General features: G+C 40.5%; 1 protein-coding gene across 1 annotated transcript in view; it reads right to left on the bottom strand.

Moving 5' to 3' along the window:
• The window catches only part of negr1 (neuronal growth regulator 1), a 147,693-nt gene that overhangs the window by 17,243 nt on the left and 110,288 nt on the right, over positions 1-20,162 (bottom strand). Inside the window, exon 7 of the mRNA XM_073476796.1 lies at positions 12,256-12,297. Within this exon, the coding sequence (XP_073332897.1) occupies positions 12,256-12,297 (42 nt within the window). The remainder of the gene's footprint in view (positions 1-12,255; positions 12,298-20,162) is intronic.

Here is a 20,162-nt window from a genome sequence, read left to right as displayed (position 1 = left end):
AGTGTGTGGCTTTCTTCAATCATCCTCCTTAATGCACTAACCATTAGAGTCTGTCCAGAAAGAGAATATACCCTGGTGTCTCAATTATAGTCCAAGCCTGAATCTCTACAACAGTCTTTTTGTGGCCATAAAAGGAAATGACTATCCATTTTCTGCTCCAGCTCTCACACAGCAACTGCAGAGTCCTGTCTGTTGTTGGGAGCACCAAAACTCATCTTTCCAGCTCAATCGTCTTATTAATCACCCTGACGGCTGTGGCGAGAGGCCCAATTAAAGCTGGAAAAAGATTTGAATTGACAAAAAACCCTTTCCTTGTCCCTTTAACAGTGACTTCCCTTTTGCAGTCTTTTCTTCAAACTTTCAATTCAAAAGCAAGAATGCAGGTTGTGAGAAACAGTTGTAAATACAACATCAAAAATGGGGAAGGATGTCGCAGACCTGAAAGAGCTACAATGCATAAAGTGCTTTGATCTTCTGGGTACAGTGGAAGATGTGTGAGATTCGGTGATCTGCAAACTCTGAAAAGTTGAGCCGGAAAAAAAAAATATAAGTGACAGCGACAGGGATAAAAGCACCGCCTGCAACAAGAGCTCAAATGAGAGGTGGGAATAAACACATAAAAGAGAGAAGATTTTCTGGCACAATTTAAAAACTGAAAAGGCTCCGACTTGTCTTAGTTTTAATACCAACCACCAATATTGTTCTCACAAATACTGAGAAATATCCATGGAAGATGAACCGAGTAAAATAGTGAAGTCTGTGAAATAGTTTTCTTGTTCTTCTGAAGACAGTTATTACGGTTTCGGTGTGCTGTATTTCTTCTGTGTGTGCGTGGGACTGACAGCACGACCAGGTTTGCATTTAATGGCCGACACTCCTGAGGAGATGCGAAGTGGGAGAGATAATAAGAGGTAGAGAGGAGAGCGGTACATGTGGGAGCGAGGGAATGATAGAGCTGGAAACAGAGAGGCGGAGAGACTTGGTGAGAGAGATGTGGGGTAAGTAGAATAATCTGCTGATGGAGGGGGGGAGGGGGCAGCACGGCCATTTACATCAGAGGCTGACAAAAACAGGTGAAAACAGCCCTGAAAATGAGCCTTCGCAGGGGGCAGAGAGGAACAGTGAAGGCTAAGGCTGATGAAATATAGATAATAATCTCTTTATATAGTTAGGCTTGGAGGGAAGAGTGGTAAGTGGACCTTTGCGGGAGTCCAAAATGTGTTCTGAATGCTCTATGAGAATCAGAGTAATGTCCAAAGAGACTGTATGAGTACTTAAGGAAAAGTCCTCGGCAGAGCATCATCCCAATACTTACAAGTGTTTAACATTGGCACATATGACATGATTAAAGTACTTGACCTCAGGCTGTAATATACAAAGCTATTACCTGAAAGGAATATTGGACAGAACTGCAAATTGCCAAAATACATTAAATTGCAACAGTTTTATCGTCCAGTGTCAACATTCTTTAAATCCTTACTATCCCCAGCTTCCAAATTGATTAAAAAAAGACAATATTTACACCCTCAATGGGTGGTAAAGCTTATGCAACAACTTCACCCAGCTACAGTGAAGACTTAGCTTGAAAAAGGATGTAAATAATGTCTTTTCAATCAATTTATTTGACTTAATGACTACGTGGATTTGTGGTTGTAATCCATAGTGTTGACTTAAGTACTAAAAATACCTGCCTCATATCACCAACTTATTTTTATCTAACTAAAAGTAAATTACTTAATGGTGAAACCTTCTGAGTTGATTTGATTGTATGTTTTTTCTTATTCTATCAATCTGTTAAATCTAGATTAATTATGATTAATTATGAGAGGCAAATCATTCTGGTCGCAACTGTTAACACATTTACAGATCTTGTCTTTGTTTTCAATTTTACTCCATATTCATTAAAACATGGACTTGGGGCACTACTTCCTAAATTTATGAGCGGAGTCTGATTGTAAATTTTTCTAACCCTCAGAGACGATAGTATGCTGCGTATGCCAACTACGATCCTTTGCATGAAAGTCCGAAATGCTGCTGGACTCCACCACCCTCCATTCCCTCATGATCAGCATAGCTAAGGGACACTACTTCCTTCATTGGCACTGAATATTGCTATTAGATATAAATTGTGAGGTGTAATTCTAACAGATGCTGGTCTATCCATCCATCTATCATCCTTTGTTTTGTGTATAGCAACAATTGCACAATTAATATTAATTTCTGTTTCCTTGCCTTTTAAAAAAGTTCCCTTCTTTGAAGCATATCTTAAGTGTTTCATAATTAATTAACTGAAGCAAATAAGTAGAAAGAGACATCACTTTAGTTGAGAGCACTGTTCCCAGCACAGTAAAACAAAATCAATTTCAGTATCTCCCACTTTGAACTAATCAGTATTAGCACTCAGAACATGTTTTATGGCACTATAATAAAAAGCCAAGGCAACCACAGCAAAACAGACCTAACCCATAATGACTAATATCACACAATCAACAGAGTACCAATCAGCCAAAAAACAAAAGTATCATTTCCCTTTATTTATACTCATTAAAAGGAATTACAGGGAGAAAACAGAAGATCATAAGGCAATCATTCTGCGTGCTTTTATAATATCAGAGGTAATGGCTTCTACTTTGAGAAAACATATGATGTTACAGTATAATTCAAATGGTATCATAAGGCATGGGAACAAAAATTAGATAATTGTTGGCATTTCAAGTGCTCGATGTATCCTATAATGTAATGCATTAAGAGGAGTTTTGTACATGTAGTCACTGGAGGGATTGTTACTTTCCATGAGATATACAATATGTATTTGAGCAAAGGTGGAAATTACATTTTCTTCCTGAAACAACAGGTTTTCGACTGGGGGAGCTCACATGCCTCCAGTTCCATAAGACAAAACCCCATCGTCTATTTACGTTGTCCAGGGGATCTAGGGGTCAAGTATGATAGATGACATGCCATCTGCTTATCAGGCCCTTGCAGAGATGATTGGGGAAGTTTGAGCTTGGTAAAAATGAAGGTCAGCATATCACCTCAAGACAAACTGTACTAGACAGGAGTCGCGGTGGCGATGTGGTGGCGAGAGGAGGGTGTAGAGGGGGCTTGCACGGCTCTTGATCTTGCCACCACATAACTGATAAGGCTGGTAGAAAATGCACTACCATAAAGGATTATCTGTGGGTAGCTCAGTGTGTCACCAGGCATGCTGGGTAAAGAGAGGCAGGGCTGTTTACTGTCGAGGTTCCTCGAGCAGCCCAGTCCTCGAGGATATACAGTAGCAGACGTAAGCTTATCAGTGGGAGATGTTCTGTCCTCTTGAATATTTCATAAGTGCAGTGTATTTATATTGCCATTAGCTGGGGGTGACTCACTAACCTGTAGTTGGTAGTGACAAATTGTGACTTTATTGTAATTGCCCCTTGACGCAAGTCAACTTCAGCACTTCTGGCTCGTGCTTCTGACGACAGAGTGTGAAGGAACAGAACAAGTTGTCATTGTTAACACTGAGGTCTTTTTTTTAGCTGTTAGAAGCTTCTAACAGTTTACTGTGCTCCGTCATCCTGGATGTTTCACCTAAAGATGAAGACTTTATCCATAATGGGAGAGCTGCAGCAAAAACACACGAACGCCTTTGTACAGTATGTTTTAAATTTACGGCCGTGGTTGATTTATAGATTTTTGAGGGCTGCAGGAAGAAAAAGGTGGTGGAGTCTGAGCTGTGTGTGAAGTTAGAGCCAAAAGATGGAAGAAAAAACCCTTCTGGTAACCTGCTTTTATTTGACTTTCCGAGACTGTCAGACTGCTTATCTGCTGAGCTGGAATTGTCTGAAAGACAAGGAATGGGATGTGAACCAAGAATGGTTTGAAAAAGACTGAGGAACAGATTGTGTTATGTAATTGTTCATGTATACTGATTTGTGTTATTGATTGTCCCCGGGGTGAAACAGAGGACAGCCAGGTCTATTCAGCTCACTCAATGACATCCAAGGAATCCAATATCAATCTCTAAGTATCAGCGTTCTCTTGCACAATGTCAGAAATAATCCTGATGGAAATTAAGGACATGCTGTGGCAGCAAAAACGCATTACTGTGTCTCAAAGCCAAAGATACTTTTAATATTCTATCAGTTTTTCCTTCCATGACTTTTGTGAATATTTTACTCTTTCCTGGACACACTAATTAATTCAGGATGAGACAGTATTTAGGGTATCAATAATAATCAGTATTCCAGTAGTCCACATGGACCTGTAGCATATGTTGGAGCATATGTTTCAATGCAACAACTTAGTATGCACTGCTGTAAGGCCCCGGAGCAGAAAAACTCTGCCTGTTAATAATTAGTATTTTCAGTAAAAAATAGAATTACTGCTGTGTGGTTGTATGCCTCCATGCACCAGTCATGTTGCAGTTTACATCCATGTCTTTCCAGACTCGTTTAATAATTTAATACATCCTATGTAGTGAAGACTTTAAACGAATTCAATCAAAGTAAGTAAGTGCTGGAAGTGGAAAATGGAAATGGAAGCTATCTTAATATTGACATGCATGGTTCCAATTAATAATTTCCAGTGAGAAACATGCTGCCTTCACTGAGAGATTATTTTTTACAGATGATCTCAGAACAGAATCATGTTGATGGTACAGTGTCTTGTAATAGGGCGAATGGTGTCTCTGTCTCAGCTACTCCGCCCCCCTATCACTTGTTTCTGCACTATGTAGCTTCAGTGAGAGGGTAGGATCACAGCGTTACATACATGTTTACTTCAAGATACAAGTTTTCAAGACATTACATTGTTATGATGTAATGAGTTCTGTTTGTAGTTAGCACCTACATTACATCTGACAAATTGTTACAGACCTGGGATTCATATTTACTACAGTGGCGTTGCACTCAGAAACTGTGGGGGGCGCCAAATCGCACAAAATGCCAATGAGAATTCCAAATTCCTTGTATGTGTTAGCTATGAAGCTACAATGTTCAACCCAGCAGCACAGCGGATCTAAACAATCAGCACAGCTTCGTGGTGGGCAAGATTATTGTCACCAATTCAGTATCCGACAAAATGTCAAATATGGTCACAATCTCCCCTTCTGTTCCTGAGTTTTTATGGAGAACAATATGATGTCATAGTGAAGTTCACCTTTGACCTTTAGGATATAAAATGCAATTACATCATTATGTGGTGAGGACACAGCTGCTGTACATTGAGTGGACATTCTACCAACTGAGCTACTGGGCCACTCATTTGCCAAATGTGAAGAAATCCCCTCAAGGTGTTCCTGAGACATAATATTCATAAGAATTTAATGTACGGACATATGTCTGTACGGACTACCCCCCAAAAATAATGCCACGGAGGCCTAAAAACTGTGATATATACATGCTTTTCTGTTTTTAGAACAATGAGCTCTGGGATCAACATGTAAAATAATTTGCAGTGAATTAGTGAATATGGGTTGCAGTTTCTCAGTTTCACAGGCTGTGATGTTGTGGCTTTCATGTTGAAATACGACTGGAAATAGAACTTCTGTTTGATGTGACACCATATTGACAGACAAAGTAAAGATGCCGTTTCAAACAAAAAAGAAATACAGTGAATCTCAAAGTCACTTTGCCTTCATTACAAGCCAACAGCTGATAGCAACCGATATTCAGGCTCAGCAGAGAGGTTGTTCCTCATCTACAATGGAGTGCCTCAGTTAAAGTCGTCAAACATCTGAAAACTTTTAATTCAGAATGTTACTTCAAACTGTTACTCTTTTATCACAACTAATTCCCGCTGAGGCCAAACATGAAAAAATAAAACTATGATAAAAAGTCCAAAAGTTATTAAATTTTAATGGATGCAGCTAAAGATGCATTATGTATTAGGGCTAAAGTTAGAATGTGTTGCAACTGTGTTTTGAAAATCAGTCAGCTGCAGATTTAATCACCAAAGTAACGCATTACATGGTTTCAAAGACAGACTAAATGTGCTTATGAGCTTTTTCTAGTAATAGTTAGTCTAATATTTACAAAGTGATGGCCAAGAGAGAATATTAATTGAGAACTTAAGAGAAAAAATGAAAAGTTGTTTATTTATTGAGAAGGCCTCGCGCTGTGTAATATCAACAAAATGTGCCTCAGGGTCCAACTTGTACCAACATCAGATGAAGTGAAGAATTGAAAGAGGAAAAGCAGACACTAACCTTGTTTAAAGTCATCTTCCAAAGAAGACATTACCCCAATTTCAGGCATAAATTAGCCAGCTATCCTTTGATTAAAGAAGCTTTACATGCCCACTAAAATAATTTGATTAACACAGCTCCCTGGGCCTTGGGGAGCTGAGTGAGTGACTTTTGAATTTTGGAGGACATCGAAAGAATACTTAATAAGGTAGATTATCTCTTTGATGTTGTTCTCTGGACCCTGCATAAAGGAAGATATACGACCCAACGTGGCTCTAAATCAATCAGAAAAACGTCTTCATTAAGCAGTGAAGACTTCCATTCCAAAACATCTTTATACAGAAACTGATTAGGCTATTTTCTTTACTAAAAATGCATGCAAGAAAAATGCAAGGCATCATTCTGGAGTAAAAGTTAACAATTCTTAAAGGTTGCTCCATCATGGATCTTCTTATGACCTACTCAATGGTATTAACAAGAGACATAAACCTTCATGGACTCATTAATCTCTTTTCCCTATCTGCTGGCCCTTCATGCTGAGTCAAATAAATGCTTCACATACCAGGCCTCCAAAATGACAGCATCACTGCTACCTCCTCCGTAATTAGCTCTGATTATACCAGATATAGGGGGGAAATATAAAAAAAAAATAAAAATGATGCTCTATGAAAAATGAGGGCTAAGAGCAGGATTAATAGATGAGTGATCATCTTCACTGAGCTACACTCAGGCTGCCTGAATTTTTGTTTATTTGCGAGTTAACATGACACATGGGAATCGGGGAGTCACACACATTATGTATAATGCATTAAATGCTCCTTGAACCAGGAGAACTGAACACAGTGCCTTGAAAAAAGACAACAAATGGGGCTCAGAACAGTGTTAAGAACATTGTTTTTCTACTGTCAAGTGATTTGCGCGAATAAACAGAAGTAAAAGCCTGTGGGAGCATATGCTATTATCACAGATCTACATTTCATTGGGATGACAGGGTGGCACCGAGCCAGCTGCTTTGGCATAACGGAGCAGAGCTTTATGTTTAGGTAAATACATACAAATCCATATGCTGAAGAGAAAATGAGCTTAAGACCTTCATTGTCAACAAAATGCGGTATATAACTTGGTGCTGAAGATAAAAAAAAATCTGTCAAGTGGCAATGACAGATGTTTCTATTTCTGTCTGTGAATGCCTGACATGTATGAACATATCGACATAACACATATGAGATAAGATGAGCGGTATTATTATTGGCCCGCCTGATGAAAAGACAACTGGATCGTTTCTGTTTACTTCAGAGTCGCAAATAACAGCAACACAGGACAAAACATGAGTTAACCTTCCTCTTCCTGGGTGACCACGTACCCAGTGGTGAAGCAAGGTTTATAGGGAACCAATGTAAACTCCTATGGTTTCATTATTCTATATCCATTCATAATGACACGTTGGAGCAGACAACTTGTCTATTGCCAGTTTAAGGACAAGATAAGATTTTACTGACCACCTGGGGAGAAACTCAAGTGTCAGAGGTCAAAAAAACGACTCTAGGCATGAAAAAAACTATATGTTTGCATGTAATCCCCATGCTTGCGTGAGTCGACTGCAGGTGCTCCAGTTTCCCCCACCATCAAAAACATCTACATATATTTAATTCTCCTGCTGGAGTTGGTCCCTGGGTACCACACAGTGGCTGCCCACTACTCCTCAGGAGGCAGAAAACAAGTTTCGCTGATGTGTATCATTTGTTACAGTAAAGAATCTTCTCTTTCTAAATCAAAATTTGTGAACTATACTTTTCAGTATCCTACACCAGTTGAATGTTTGATGGTAATGATGCAAAAACAAGTGCCTCACGAGCTGTGTGAGAGTGACTTAGTGCTGAAACTGTAACATCTTTATGATGTATAACAGATATAGGCTTAATCTACTAGGCAGAAAAATAAAATATATTAGAACATTATATTACATTATAAAGTATAAAAAGTGTAGAAAAATGAATAAAATATATATAACCGTAAAGAATAAATGTATTAATTCCTGTTTTAAAGAAACACCTCAGCATTTTTGGATGTATGCATCTTCCCTTTCTTGCTCACAGTTAGATGAGAAGATCGATGCTATTCTCATGACTGCACAGTTAATATGAAGCTACAGCCAGGAGATGGCTAGCTTAACTTAGCATTAACCAGGAGTGAAGTCTGGCTGTGCCTAAAGTAATAAAATCCACCTACCAGAACCATAATCTGTAAATTTTACACTTTTCTTTTTAAAAAAAGGATTTAAAAATGTTGACATGTGGGTAGATGGATTTCTTTTACTTTCGGAAAGAGCCAGGTTAGCCATTTCCCACTGTATTGAGTCTTTCTGCTAAACTAAGCTAATTAGCTGTAGTTTCATATCAACCAGTCCTCATCAGGAAAACCATATAGGTCCACTGTAAAAGCTTCTTATCACAACCCATATTGACATTTGTTATCAGGCGGTGACCTCTGGTGGTCGTAGTTTATTTTTATGGCAACAAAGGAGGAAGTGAGGTGAAGTAGCATAAAGAGCAAAAAAGTCCACACAGAGAGGAGGTCTGGGTGCACGCTTCGGATAAACAAGCACAGAACTTTCATCCAGGTGACCGGACATTTGTGTCCAGTGGGAAACCACATGTCATGTGGTGATGTATTTTAACTTCCTCATGTAATGTAGTAATTTTAGCCTCAACCGCCGTATTTTCCTAAACCTAAGCAAGTTGTTTTCTTGCCTTAACCTAACCAAACTATAAGCAAATGACGAAGGTCTGCAGAGGTCATGTTGTTTTTGGAACAGTGAGTGGCAGTCAGAGGCATTCGACCTATTCAGTTGTTTAGATGTGATGATGTGTTGTTTCATATTTAAATAAGAGAATGACAGTGGTATGGATCTTCTCATCTAACGCATTTCCTAAAATGTCAAACTATTCCTTGAATACCTTTAGTCCTAACAATAATAAAGATATGAAACTAACAGGTAGAGCAATGGAAGGACCATTGTTCAGCAAAGGTAGAAAAAGTCAATTTTTAACAGTCTGGATGTTGGAACAGTTAGAGATGAGAGCAGTGAGTGTGACAGGTCTGGCTGAGTGGGAATAAGTTGGATGTGGGGGTGTGGGGGTCACAGCTGGCTTAGGCTGTGGTCACAGTTGCTGTTGTACCGTCTGATGGCTGTGGGCACAAGTGAACGCCTGAAGCGTACCGTCTCGCTCTTTGGTGGGACGAGCTGGTGGCTGAACGTGCTGTCCATCTGCCACAGTTCATCATCGAGCGGGAGGGAGGGGTAATTCAGGACAGTATTCATCCTGTTCATCATCCTCCTCTCTGCCATTGCCTCCAGACTGTGCAGTTCCTGCCTCACCACAGAGCTGGACTTCCTCACCAAATCTATTGGCATTGCCAGTCTTGATGCCGCCTCCCCAACACATCACAGCCAAGAACAGTGCACCGGCCACTGCTGACTCTCTGCAGCCTGTTGCACACTGAAGGATCTCAGTTTCCTCACAGGAACTGTCTGCTTATGTCTGACCAGTCCAGGGTTTTGATGATTTGGAGTCCACCATCTCTGCTTCTTCTTCTCCTTGGATGATAACAGCTGGCTTACTGATTCTATGGGTGACAACTATAGAGCTTCAAGTGGTTATCGACAGCTCAAGATAAACCTCTTACTGCACTGTCAGTACTGCAGAGCAGTCGAGTTGAAACTGGGTGTTCTATGAGTAAGATTTGTGAGGGTTGACTCTGTTATGTAGCTATGACAGTGGCAGTTTTGTGACCTTTTTGCAATGCGGCTTTCACATACAACATTAATGTTTTGATTATCCAAGAAATTCATTATGTATTCATAGATATAGATTGTTGTGTTCTACTTTCAGTTCTAGTACAGCTTAATAGTTAACAACCTTTCTGATAAATTAGATTTATCTTTTATAATCAGAACATTAGATTAGAATATTATAACTTGCAAATCAACTTCCAAATATGTGCACTTTCTACCGCTGCTGTTTTACACATTTTTTAAATTAAGTTTGCCTTTTTAACCTTTCAAGCAGCCACTGGTTTCAGTATTTGAGTATGTTACTTGCTGTGTCTTTACCTGCATAAATATGTAATCTATCAAGCTTTTATTATTAGTAATAAAGATGGAAGTTTGGACCTTGTGAAAACTATCCTTGAGACCCAGCGATGTCCACAGTTAACAAAGGCTGAGTTCAAACAATTTAATACCTGGCATTCAAACAGGATCTTTTGAACCTACACATTAACATTTTGGCCCATCTGAAGCGATTCTTATTAGAGTTACACAGGCACAGCAAGGTTGGATGTAAAAGCACAATGACTGATGTTGCCTATTAACGTTGTTTTCTCTGCTAATTTGAATTTTTTTTGTTATTTGCCCTTGATGAATGAGCTGAAACACGCACTGCAGAGTGCTGAGGGGCTGAAAGATTTTTCCACTTCATATCTCCTGATTTGCGTACCTTCCAGACTTCTTGTTTTGGGAGTGCATCTTCCCAAACTCATTCACAGGGGAAATAAAAGCAGATAATAACCTGTTAAAATTAATTACTGAACTTAACTAAACATGGGTTGGGACAAAGAGAAATTGCAGGGATCTAAAATAATTCCCTTTGCCAAGCCACTTAGCGAGGGCACCATCAAAAAATTAACTTCAAATACAACTTCGAACAAAACAAGAACAGTGGGTCGCTGAGTGAGTTTATCTCCACGATTGAAACCACTGGTGTTCCTTTGGACCATGAAATTGTGATTTGTTCTGCAAGCGTTACATCAAATGAGAGTTCAGGGCCATGCCAGGACCGCTCGTTGCTGCTGAGCTTATTTTAACTTGTTATCTGACAGAATCTCCATGGATAATTATATCTGGCTCAGATAGACAGGTAGAGCACGTACTAATCCAGGGGTGTGTCTCCATGAAGAGGAAAACGATGGGGTCTATCCACAGAGCTGGATGAAAAGTTCCAAAAACACTTAGCAGATTCAGCATGCAATATGAATCCCTATGTGTGATTACATGTGTGATGTGAGTGCAGGTGCATTTGAGCATCTTTGAATATTTCAGTGTGTTTTCATTTCAGCTCCTATTGTGCTATAGTGTGTCCTATAGTGTCCGTGCCAGTGAAAGGTTTTTAGTGTGAGTGCATTTCTGCATGTTTTCTGTGCGCGTGAACAGTATTAAGCAAAAATAATGTAACCAGCATGAGAGATTACATTCTGTGACTTGCTTAAAACCATTAGAGAGGGAGAAAAGACGACCAGGCAGAGGGGATTATTCTGGGCTGGAATGTGGAAGCGGGAGAATACAGTGAAGAGGGGGGTAGGGGGAACAAGGGCAACATTGACAGTGTAGCACCAACAACAGCTCTAGCAGCAGATCAGGTTAAAGAGGGTGGCAGAGCGCCAGCTGATTGTTCTAGAAAGGGGGAAAACAGAGAGAGAAAGCAGAGAGAGGGATAGAGGAAGATTAAGACACAGAAAAAGAGAGGGAGACGGAGAGGAAGTGATAAAAGTACAAAGACAGCAGAGATTCCATCTTGCAAACAACAAACCACGGGCCTTTGCCACCAACAGCTTCCTGCCTTTGATGTGTGCTGCATTTAGGTAGCACTAAGGAGCAAGAGAGAGGTGGTGTTTGTGGTGAAAAAGCCAGAAAGAAGAGGAAGAAGAAGCCATCAGCATTATGAAAAGCATCAGACCCAGAGGCCTATGGAAGAGCCACTTTGATGACACTACTGTTTGCTCCACATGGGGGTGGTGGTGGCAGGGTTGTAATGAAAGGAAGAGAGGGCAGGCGTAATGACACAGGCTGCAGGAACTATATGTAGCCAGGCTGTAGAAGCCAACCCAAAATAATCCAAGAATAAAAAAAATAAGGAATGCAAATTAAAAAAATAAAGGACATACAATGAAGCTGTACACCCAGCAGGCATTCCAGCCAGCCAATTGAAATAAATCAAGATGGAGGAGAGGATTTCGGCTCAGGTTAGTATGAGGCAGCGGACCTCTTTGCTGGTTTGGTGTACAGCATGGTGACATATACTGACCTGGGCTTGAGACAGCACTAGTGGTGGTGGGTTCAATAATTGCTACAGGGGAGGAGAGGGGGGGAGAGGGAGGGGGAGGGAAAGAGGACATTCATGTATTATTAACAGAATGGAGACGTAAAATAAAAAAGAAAAAATGCATGCAAGGAAAAAAGGACAGGGAATGGAGACAAATCCTCTCCATGCATTAAAGGCTGGTGTCTCTGTGGCAAGATGCAACCTCCACATGCTTCATAAACAACACGCTTCATCCCCCCCAGGTGCCTCGGATTTGCACGGGTTACTGCTAAGACCAAAGAATGGGGGAACCTGGGAGCTGGGGCTGCTCCAAAGAGGGGGCTTTTGTGATTGGGTGACAAACTCTCATCACACTCTGGTTTGCTAAACAACTGGCTGTTTCTCCATTACGTGTCCTCCTTTAAGGCCGTATGAACTGATCGAAGAATGAGCAAAAAAAAAGGGAGCTTTTAGTCTGCCTTTGATCCCTCTGAGGAGGGAACTCCGAGTCCCAATCTGATTACCTTATGAACTCATTTCAGGCTGAGCCACTGGTGACATTTGGGAGATGGAATAATGTGACATCCAGAAATGTTCAGTCCAGCGTGTCAAACTACTCGAGCTGAGTGAGCCCACAGATGGACGGCAGCAAACACATCCTCTTTTACTTTGAAAGTGTGTGTTTAAAATGTCACATCAACAAGATCTTTAGTCACATGTTTCCGCAGATTTTGTTATAGATGGAACTGAACAGACTGATGAGACATGCACTGATTTTTCGAACACATATTATAGCCAAAACATAACACATTTACAGTGGGTGTTGATAAGGTTATTGATACCAGGGACTCAATGATCACTTTGCCAATTTCTTCTATTTCTGACTTCCAAAGCGAACAGCTAAACCCACACTCTGCTATGCAGCGTGAATTATCAAATGCTACTTTGGTATAAAGATATCTCTGTAATGTAAACATTACTACCCATTTGATCTCAAGTTGGCGACAAATAAATAATAAATAAATAAATAACATGACTTCCATTGGTAAACAAGCACTTAATTCGAGATAAGCTGTGACCAGCTTTGTGCAGTGACTCACTCGGGGAGAAGAATCTGGGGTGTGTGTGGCAGAGCAGAGCTGTTCTCAAAGTGATGCAGTGTTTGGACTCGTAGGGTGTTTCCACCGGTGCATTTTTGGCACACGAACTTACACTTGCAACTAAAAAAAACACACAAAACTATTTATACCCCTCACAAAGGTATAAACCACCTTCTTCCACAAGGCTTCACGGCGGAGGAGGAGCTTATCTGTCACAAGGGAAACCATGGCAGCCATGATTATACCTCACACACACTCACAAAAAACCAAAAAAAAATCCTTTATGCTGTTGCAGCGAGCTGCTGAATCTAGGCCATACTACAGTGGAGACGCTCACTTATGCTCAAACTCAAAATGCCCATTTCAATCAAGGGGCCAAAGGGTGCACTGACAACTCTCTCAATCTGTGGTCTCTGTGTTGCTTCAAATGCTACTGTCATGTCAACAACAATAAAACCCTTTCATTTGATTTCATCATTCTTTTTGATAGGGAAATGGCATCGGAATCAGTATTCATACATGGAGCGATACGCTTTTCCCCTCGGTATATTGGTTGGGAAATGGTCGAATTCATCTTTTCTTCCACAAATGTTTTCACTTTAAGTGCTCCTGAGGGAGCCGATATGTGAAGACAGTTTCTTTTTAGTTCTTTCTTCAAACAGGCGGGTGCTATCTGATTAATACTTGAGCTTGAATTCACCAGTGAATCATTTCATGAGCTCTCAGACACTCGTCCATTACTGTGGAACATATCTTTTGACATGCAATCTTTCCCCCATAGCTCCACACTGACTCAGGCTCTTTCCCCTCATTCAGCAGAGCAGCACGTCATTTCACGCACTGTATATGGCAGTCAACCTCTTGCACAGCCTGCTCACTTGCAAGATAAAACACATTAGTTTTCACAGCCATTTCATTTCATGGATTGCTATTCTCTTTGTTCTCTGTGGATGGGATAATGCAGGAGATTTATAGGACATGATTTGTAGGTGCCAGTGTTCATGTGGGGCCACGCTCAGAGTTTAGCTCATCACAAGCATAATGAGGAGTTAATATTACAGCTGCACCCAATATTAGTACTCTGGACTCAGAGAGCTCCGATATGTAGACCTGTTGGAGCCATTCTTAAAGATCCAATATTGTGCAAAATCTGAAGCAGGTCTGTAAGTTATAAAACAGACCCTTCAGACAGGAAGTGAATAGAGGTGCTGCAGCAATGGACAGTATAAGAAAAAAAGATGTGTTTTTTTAATATTAAAGATGTTAATATTCTAATAGACACCTAAAATAAGTATGATCCTGAAAATAGGCATTATAAGGGACCTTGAACATGAGGTCTGTTTGGAGTTACATGCAGAGACGAGGCAGTGAGCTAATAAAACCAAAAGATCAAAAATGCAGCGAAGAGGCAAAATGTATTCAAAATGTGTTCTATTTGTGCCAAAACCCACGTTTTCAAATCGACTTTTCAAAGATAAAAAAAGCTCAGCATGTTGTGAATTACATTGAAACAATCTTAGCAAAGCACCCACAGATAGAATATGGACATTTCTGTGCTATAGTGCAGTAGAAATCTTACTTAAAGAATGGAGGTACAACTGTCATGTGTCCAATTTATCTTCACTGCTCCATTTGAGTGCATTATCAAGTTATTGTTCATGCAGGTGTCCATTCTTTCTGTGAACTATTTAGCTATTCTTAAACATTTTCCTCACTGATCCCTCCAGGATCGCAGAATAGTCAGTGATAAAAAGTTCATCTGTGAGCCAGCTAATTAGTTATTCATCATATGTCATTTTTAATGCTGCCCAGAGAGTGTGTCATCCTGTGGGCATCCGCTGGGCTCAGTCATCCAGGGATGAACATTCCTAGCAGTGCATCTGGCCTCCTACAGGAGTCGGCGAGGGTGGGTGGGGTGTGGGTGGGAAGACAGTCCATTGCCCGCTGGGCTGCAGGATGAACACTGCCACAGCACCAAACATTTCCTCATCGCAGTGCGACTGGAAAATGTTAATGGGTTTTCTGATTGCCTAAATATGGAAATGCAGGCATTCAAATGATAGGTAAATGGCGCAACACTGTAAGGGTGCTTTTGGGAAGAAATAAAGGACACTACAACCTCAACTGTTCAATTTATTCAGCATATAGTGATATGTGAGTATTTGAAAACTGAAAACAGCTGAATATTGCCAGGATCCACCTGGTTTTACAACCAGTATAGAAAAATAAGGGGTGGTAATTTGAAAATGATGAAAACAACTTGCTAAAACCTGACGCATAGCCTTCCAGTGCCCACATGGCTTCAATGTTATTTCCCTGCATTTCAAGCTGTTACCACACACCCACATTTCAGGTTTCACCTTTAGCTCCCATTTTCCTGCATCTCTGCTCTATGACTCAGGTACAATCACACGGCGTGGGAACAAACAATACCATCAACAACAATGGCAGATGAGGAGACATGTCGAAATGACACCTACACATGCAGTGATTGATAAGCGTGACAAACGAACACGACGTTCATTAACCAACTAGCCAGCAGTGTCTCTCTCGCCTGAGGGAGGCTGAGCAGTGACGGAGAGAGAGAGTGAGAGTGAGAGAGAGCGAAAGTAACTCTTTTTCTCCCCCATCAGTCTCTTCCGATTACTGCTCAGGGAGGGGGGGAGGAGGGGAGAGGAGAACGGAGGAAATGAAGGCAGAGGTATAGGCGGAGAAAATCTCCTCCAGGGCTAAGCCGAGGTGGGCTGGGGGATAAGAGCTTGACCAATTAAGCTGGAGGACTCCTCAGAAAATTGGAGTGAACAGCCTCAGTCTTTTCATCGAAGTTCACTTCCATCTAGCACATGAAATGGGAAGTTGAAATAGGGATTGCCAGTTTGGTGATTGTTATACCTCAGCTAAAATCATAAGGTGTGGGTGAGTGTGTGTGTGGTGTACAAACAGTATGTTCGTAGTACGTGTACGTGCAAGGAGAGTCAGAAACACAACCAAAAAAATGGCAATTGGCAATGTTTTGTTCTTTTTCTGTATTCTGTTGTTCTGCAGATTAAAGCTGAACTGTTAGTGTACAGTATCTCTTTGGTCTGACAGCAGACTACAGGAACATACAGTATGACTTGCTGATGGCTCAGCAGTAGCCCCAGTTTGTGCCTCATGTGTCACCATTACATTCAAGTCACAGAGGTGAGCATTCAGTTTAATCAAAAACAAATGGCCAGTAATCTTTGAAAAACCCCAAAGGCTACCCTCCAAAGGATAAGCAGGTTCATGTTCATGGATGGATGGTGTTCATGGATGGATGGTGCTACAAATTCAGCAAGGAGGTATTCCTTTTCTGACTATCATCTTTGTTGGGATTTACAAAAAATATGGTAAAAATTCTGTGCAGTTGTTGGAATATGTTTTCATCCGGATGGTTTGAAGCTACTTTTGAGATACCCCCAGAACAGTGGTAACCGCTTTAAACATCCTTGAGAGGATCCAATTGGACTCAGCTGAACACTACTACTTTTTGAATGATAAGAGTTTTTTAAAAATCATTAACCATTCATTAGACGAACAATTAACAGAGAATGTAACAGACGTATTTCTGATTCTCTGTGATTGTGTCGTCTTCTGTCTTTAAAAGATTATCAAGCATTATCACTACATTTTTTTCACAGTGTGTTAAATCTAAGCCTTTTACAACACCCATCTGTCTTTCGCCCTCTCCGTTTCTTTAATTCAAACTTCCACTTCCTCTACTATTATTTTGCACCAGACTCCATATAAAAATGATCATGTTTTTCAGGATAACTTTGTTGTGTCAGTTAAGAGAAGGTTTCATCTGTTGCTGGTTTGCACAGATGCTCATGTTTAACCGTAGTCAGTGTAGTCACTTTAATAAGCAAATCCAACTGAAATGCAGCTACTGTTGAGCCTGCTGGAGTCTTTCCCACATAAGCATTTGCAAAGCCAGCACTAATGGTACATAAACTTGTGGACATATGCCATATGCACATCACTGTATTGTACACAATGACACACACGCTGACTGTAACATCTGGCCACAAATATTTAACTACTGGACTGAATTTATAGCAACGATTGGAATATGTACTGTGAATCAACAAAGCAATCAGCATCTTTCAAAGTATAAGAATAAATGCATCGATCCAGCTTCACACTCACTGCGCGTTTTGACCCAGTCTTACCGCTTTGATTTCATCATTTATCTATTGTTACAAACCGACAAAAATAAACTATTATGCTATAATTTTCCCTGAAAGCTGATGCCTCATTAATTGCAATTACCTTTCTGCCGTTACAGTGACGCTATTGAGAGAAAACCTGTCCTGTGTTTAAATCTAACTGACTGAAAATAAATCACAGCACAAACTGTGTACACCTGCGCAAGCTCTGGTTCAGTTGTAATGAATTATAAACAAATATATTCCTCCGACAAACATGTATAGAAGCACAGAAAGCCTCCAAAGTTATTGTGAGTGTTTCTATGCCATCATTCAAACCTATTATCCAATTCAATTCATTACACCTTTGTTACTTAACAATCGTTTAGAAGTACAGACAGTTGTGACAAGTGGTTTTTCACTTTATTATTTGTTCGTTCGCTGATGACACTGTATAGTGTTACTCAAAAAACAATGAGGTATAAAAAGCTTTGTGCATACACAAACACACACACGCATGCATACACAGAGACACAGGGTGCTCCAACAAGTAGTGACAAAGAGGTTGTATATGCTTTCTTTGTGCTCCAAAGAATCCAAATTCTGCTTTAAACACACAGCTTAAAGTGGTACTTAGCTGAACGAGATCACAATCCCTGACTAATGGTTTAACAGCACAAAAAACCCACAACTGAATCCAAACCACCACAGCAGCATACATACAGTGAGGACACGGCCATCCAACTAATTTCATGAAAGCGGAAATTAGTCTGAACCTACCATATCGACATGAGCACAAAGCCAGCATGCAAATTTCAGTTTTTTATCCTTGATTTATTGAAACACGAACCAAACTATAGTTGTGTTCCAGCGGCTCGTTTGGATGGAAGGCAAATGTGTTTATTTTCTCTAAGAGAAAGCTTTCCAGAGTCACAGTTCACCTCATCAAAGATAATGGTGAGCTTTTCCTGGGCTGATTCAAACTGACTCTGTTAGGTTAAGAAACAAAAAGATACAACAAAAAGCACAAAAAGGGTTTACACTGCTGAAGGATAAGGACCTTTCAACTTCAGAATCTTCACACTAATAAAAACAGGGCTCTGAATTCTCACTACTACAGTTTATATTTCATCTTTTTCCCCCTGTGGCTGTATTTTAAGAAGGCTCTTTGAACTAGGATGACCCTTACTTGACCTTATAAATTCACGTGCTGCTACTAAACCTCTTAGTTGATGGAAACAACCAAAGAACTAGTGTACATACATTTCTTCACAACAAACCACCCACATGGTGTTGCCACTTAAAATTCATCTCATTGTACAATGCTCTATCAAATATGCATGCCCCTTTCCCCTCTTCCCATCTTGCTCATCAATAGCTATCGACTGGTTCTAAAATAGCAATCCAAAGTCACCCATGGTGAAATCTAACCTCTGGGTTTTGTTATTTGCGTCAACGTACCGGTGAGAGTGCGCTGTGGCGATTGCTTGCCATTTCTCATTAAGAGCGACAGCAGAATTGGCCTCTCTTCCATTAGCGGAGATCATGAGAGAGAAAGGGAGGGGGGAAGAGATGTATGTGTGAGAGAAAGAGAGTGATTGAGAGGAGGGATGAGAGACAAGGGGGGTGGGAGTGGGGGGGGGGGCAAAAGAGTGAGAGAGTAAGAGAGTCAGATAAGAGAATCAGAGAGACAAAGCCACGATAGAAAGACAGACAATGAGATATAGCGCGGGAATGGAAGAGAGAGGAGTTGGGGGGTGGCAGCACAGGAAGCTGCCTCCTCTGACTATTCTGAGGGTTTCTTTGCCAGTCTGCCTTTGAGGCCTCGCTAGTGTCACATTAAGATCATCCATTTGAGGATCTGAGACGAGCCTTTGATGTTCTTTGTGCATACACAAACAGGAGAGTGGAGTGCTCCTTTGACAATTCCCAACTCTACAGAAACATCTTTTTGTATTCTGAGTCTCTGGCCTGCTAGGGACAATGTTATCATCAGAGGGTGCAGCGCAAACTGGTGAATAATTTAATTCACCTGTTCATATTTCATCACGGAATACATTAAATGGAATTTTTTCCACCCATACTTGCTCTAAAAACATTGAGGGAAATATGTTTCCTCGTTGTCATTGCTTTTTTTTGCAGCTCAGCAGGTACAGCAGGTGGACAAAATAACTGAAAAGCCTAACAGTGTAGGAATATCAAACACCTACCATTTACTGGAGTATAGAGCTTGAGAAAGTCGAGTGCTCTTGAACAAGTTTGTGAGTATATATGGATGGATATTGTAACATTCTCCAAGAAGGAAAGGTGTCTTGTTCTTTCAGGAATGAACGTAGTGGAAAGCAACTTCCTATAGACATTCAAAGACATGGGGCTGCTGTGGACTACAGACTCATAAAAACACTTGAGGATTTGTTTAAAATGAGTAAGGAGGATTTATTTTCTTGACATATACAAACATTATGATATAAGCCTGTTCGTGCACTACAATCCAAAAAGACTAGAAGTATTTGTTGTCTGTTAATGGCTAGTTGGCTGTTGAGCACTACAATGGGAAAAAGCCTCAAGGCACTTTCATCTGTTTTTTTTTTTTTAATTTCTGTGTTTTGAGCATCCCTGACATAACAGGCCAACAATACTT

Source organism: Pagrus major, chromosome 11, assembly GCF_040436345.1.
Source record: "Pagrus major chromosome 11, Pma_NU_1.0".
Taxonomy (NCBI): domain Eukaryota; kingdom Metazoa; phylum Chordata; class Actinopteri; order Spariformes; family Sparidae; genus Pagrus; species Pagrus major.
The sequence above is the reverse complement of the archived record's forward strand: the minus strand, read 5'-3'. Positions and strand labels throughout refer to the sequence as shown.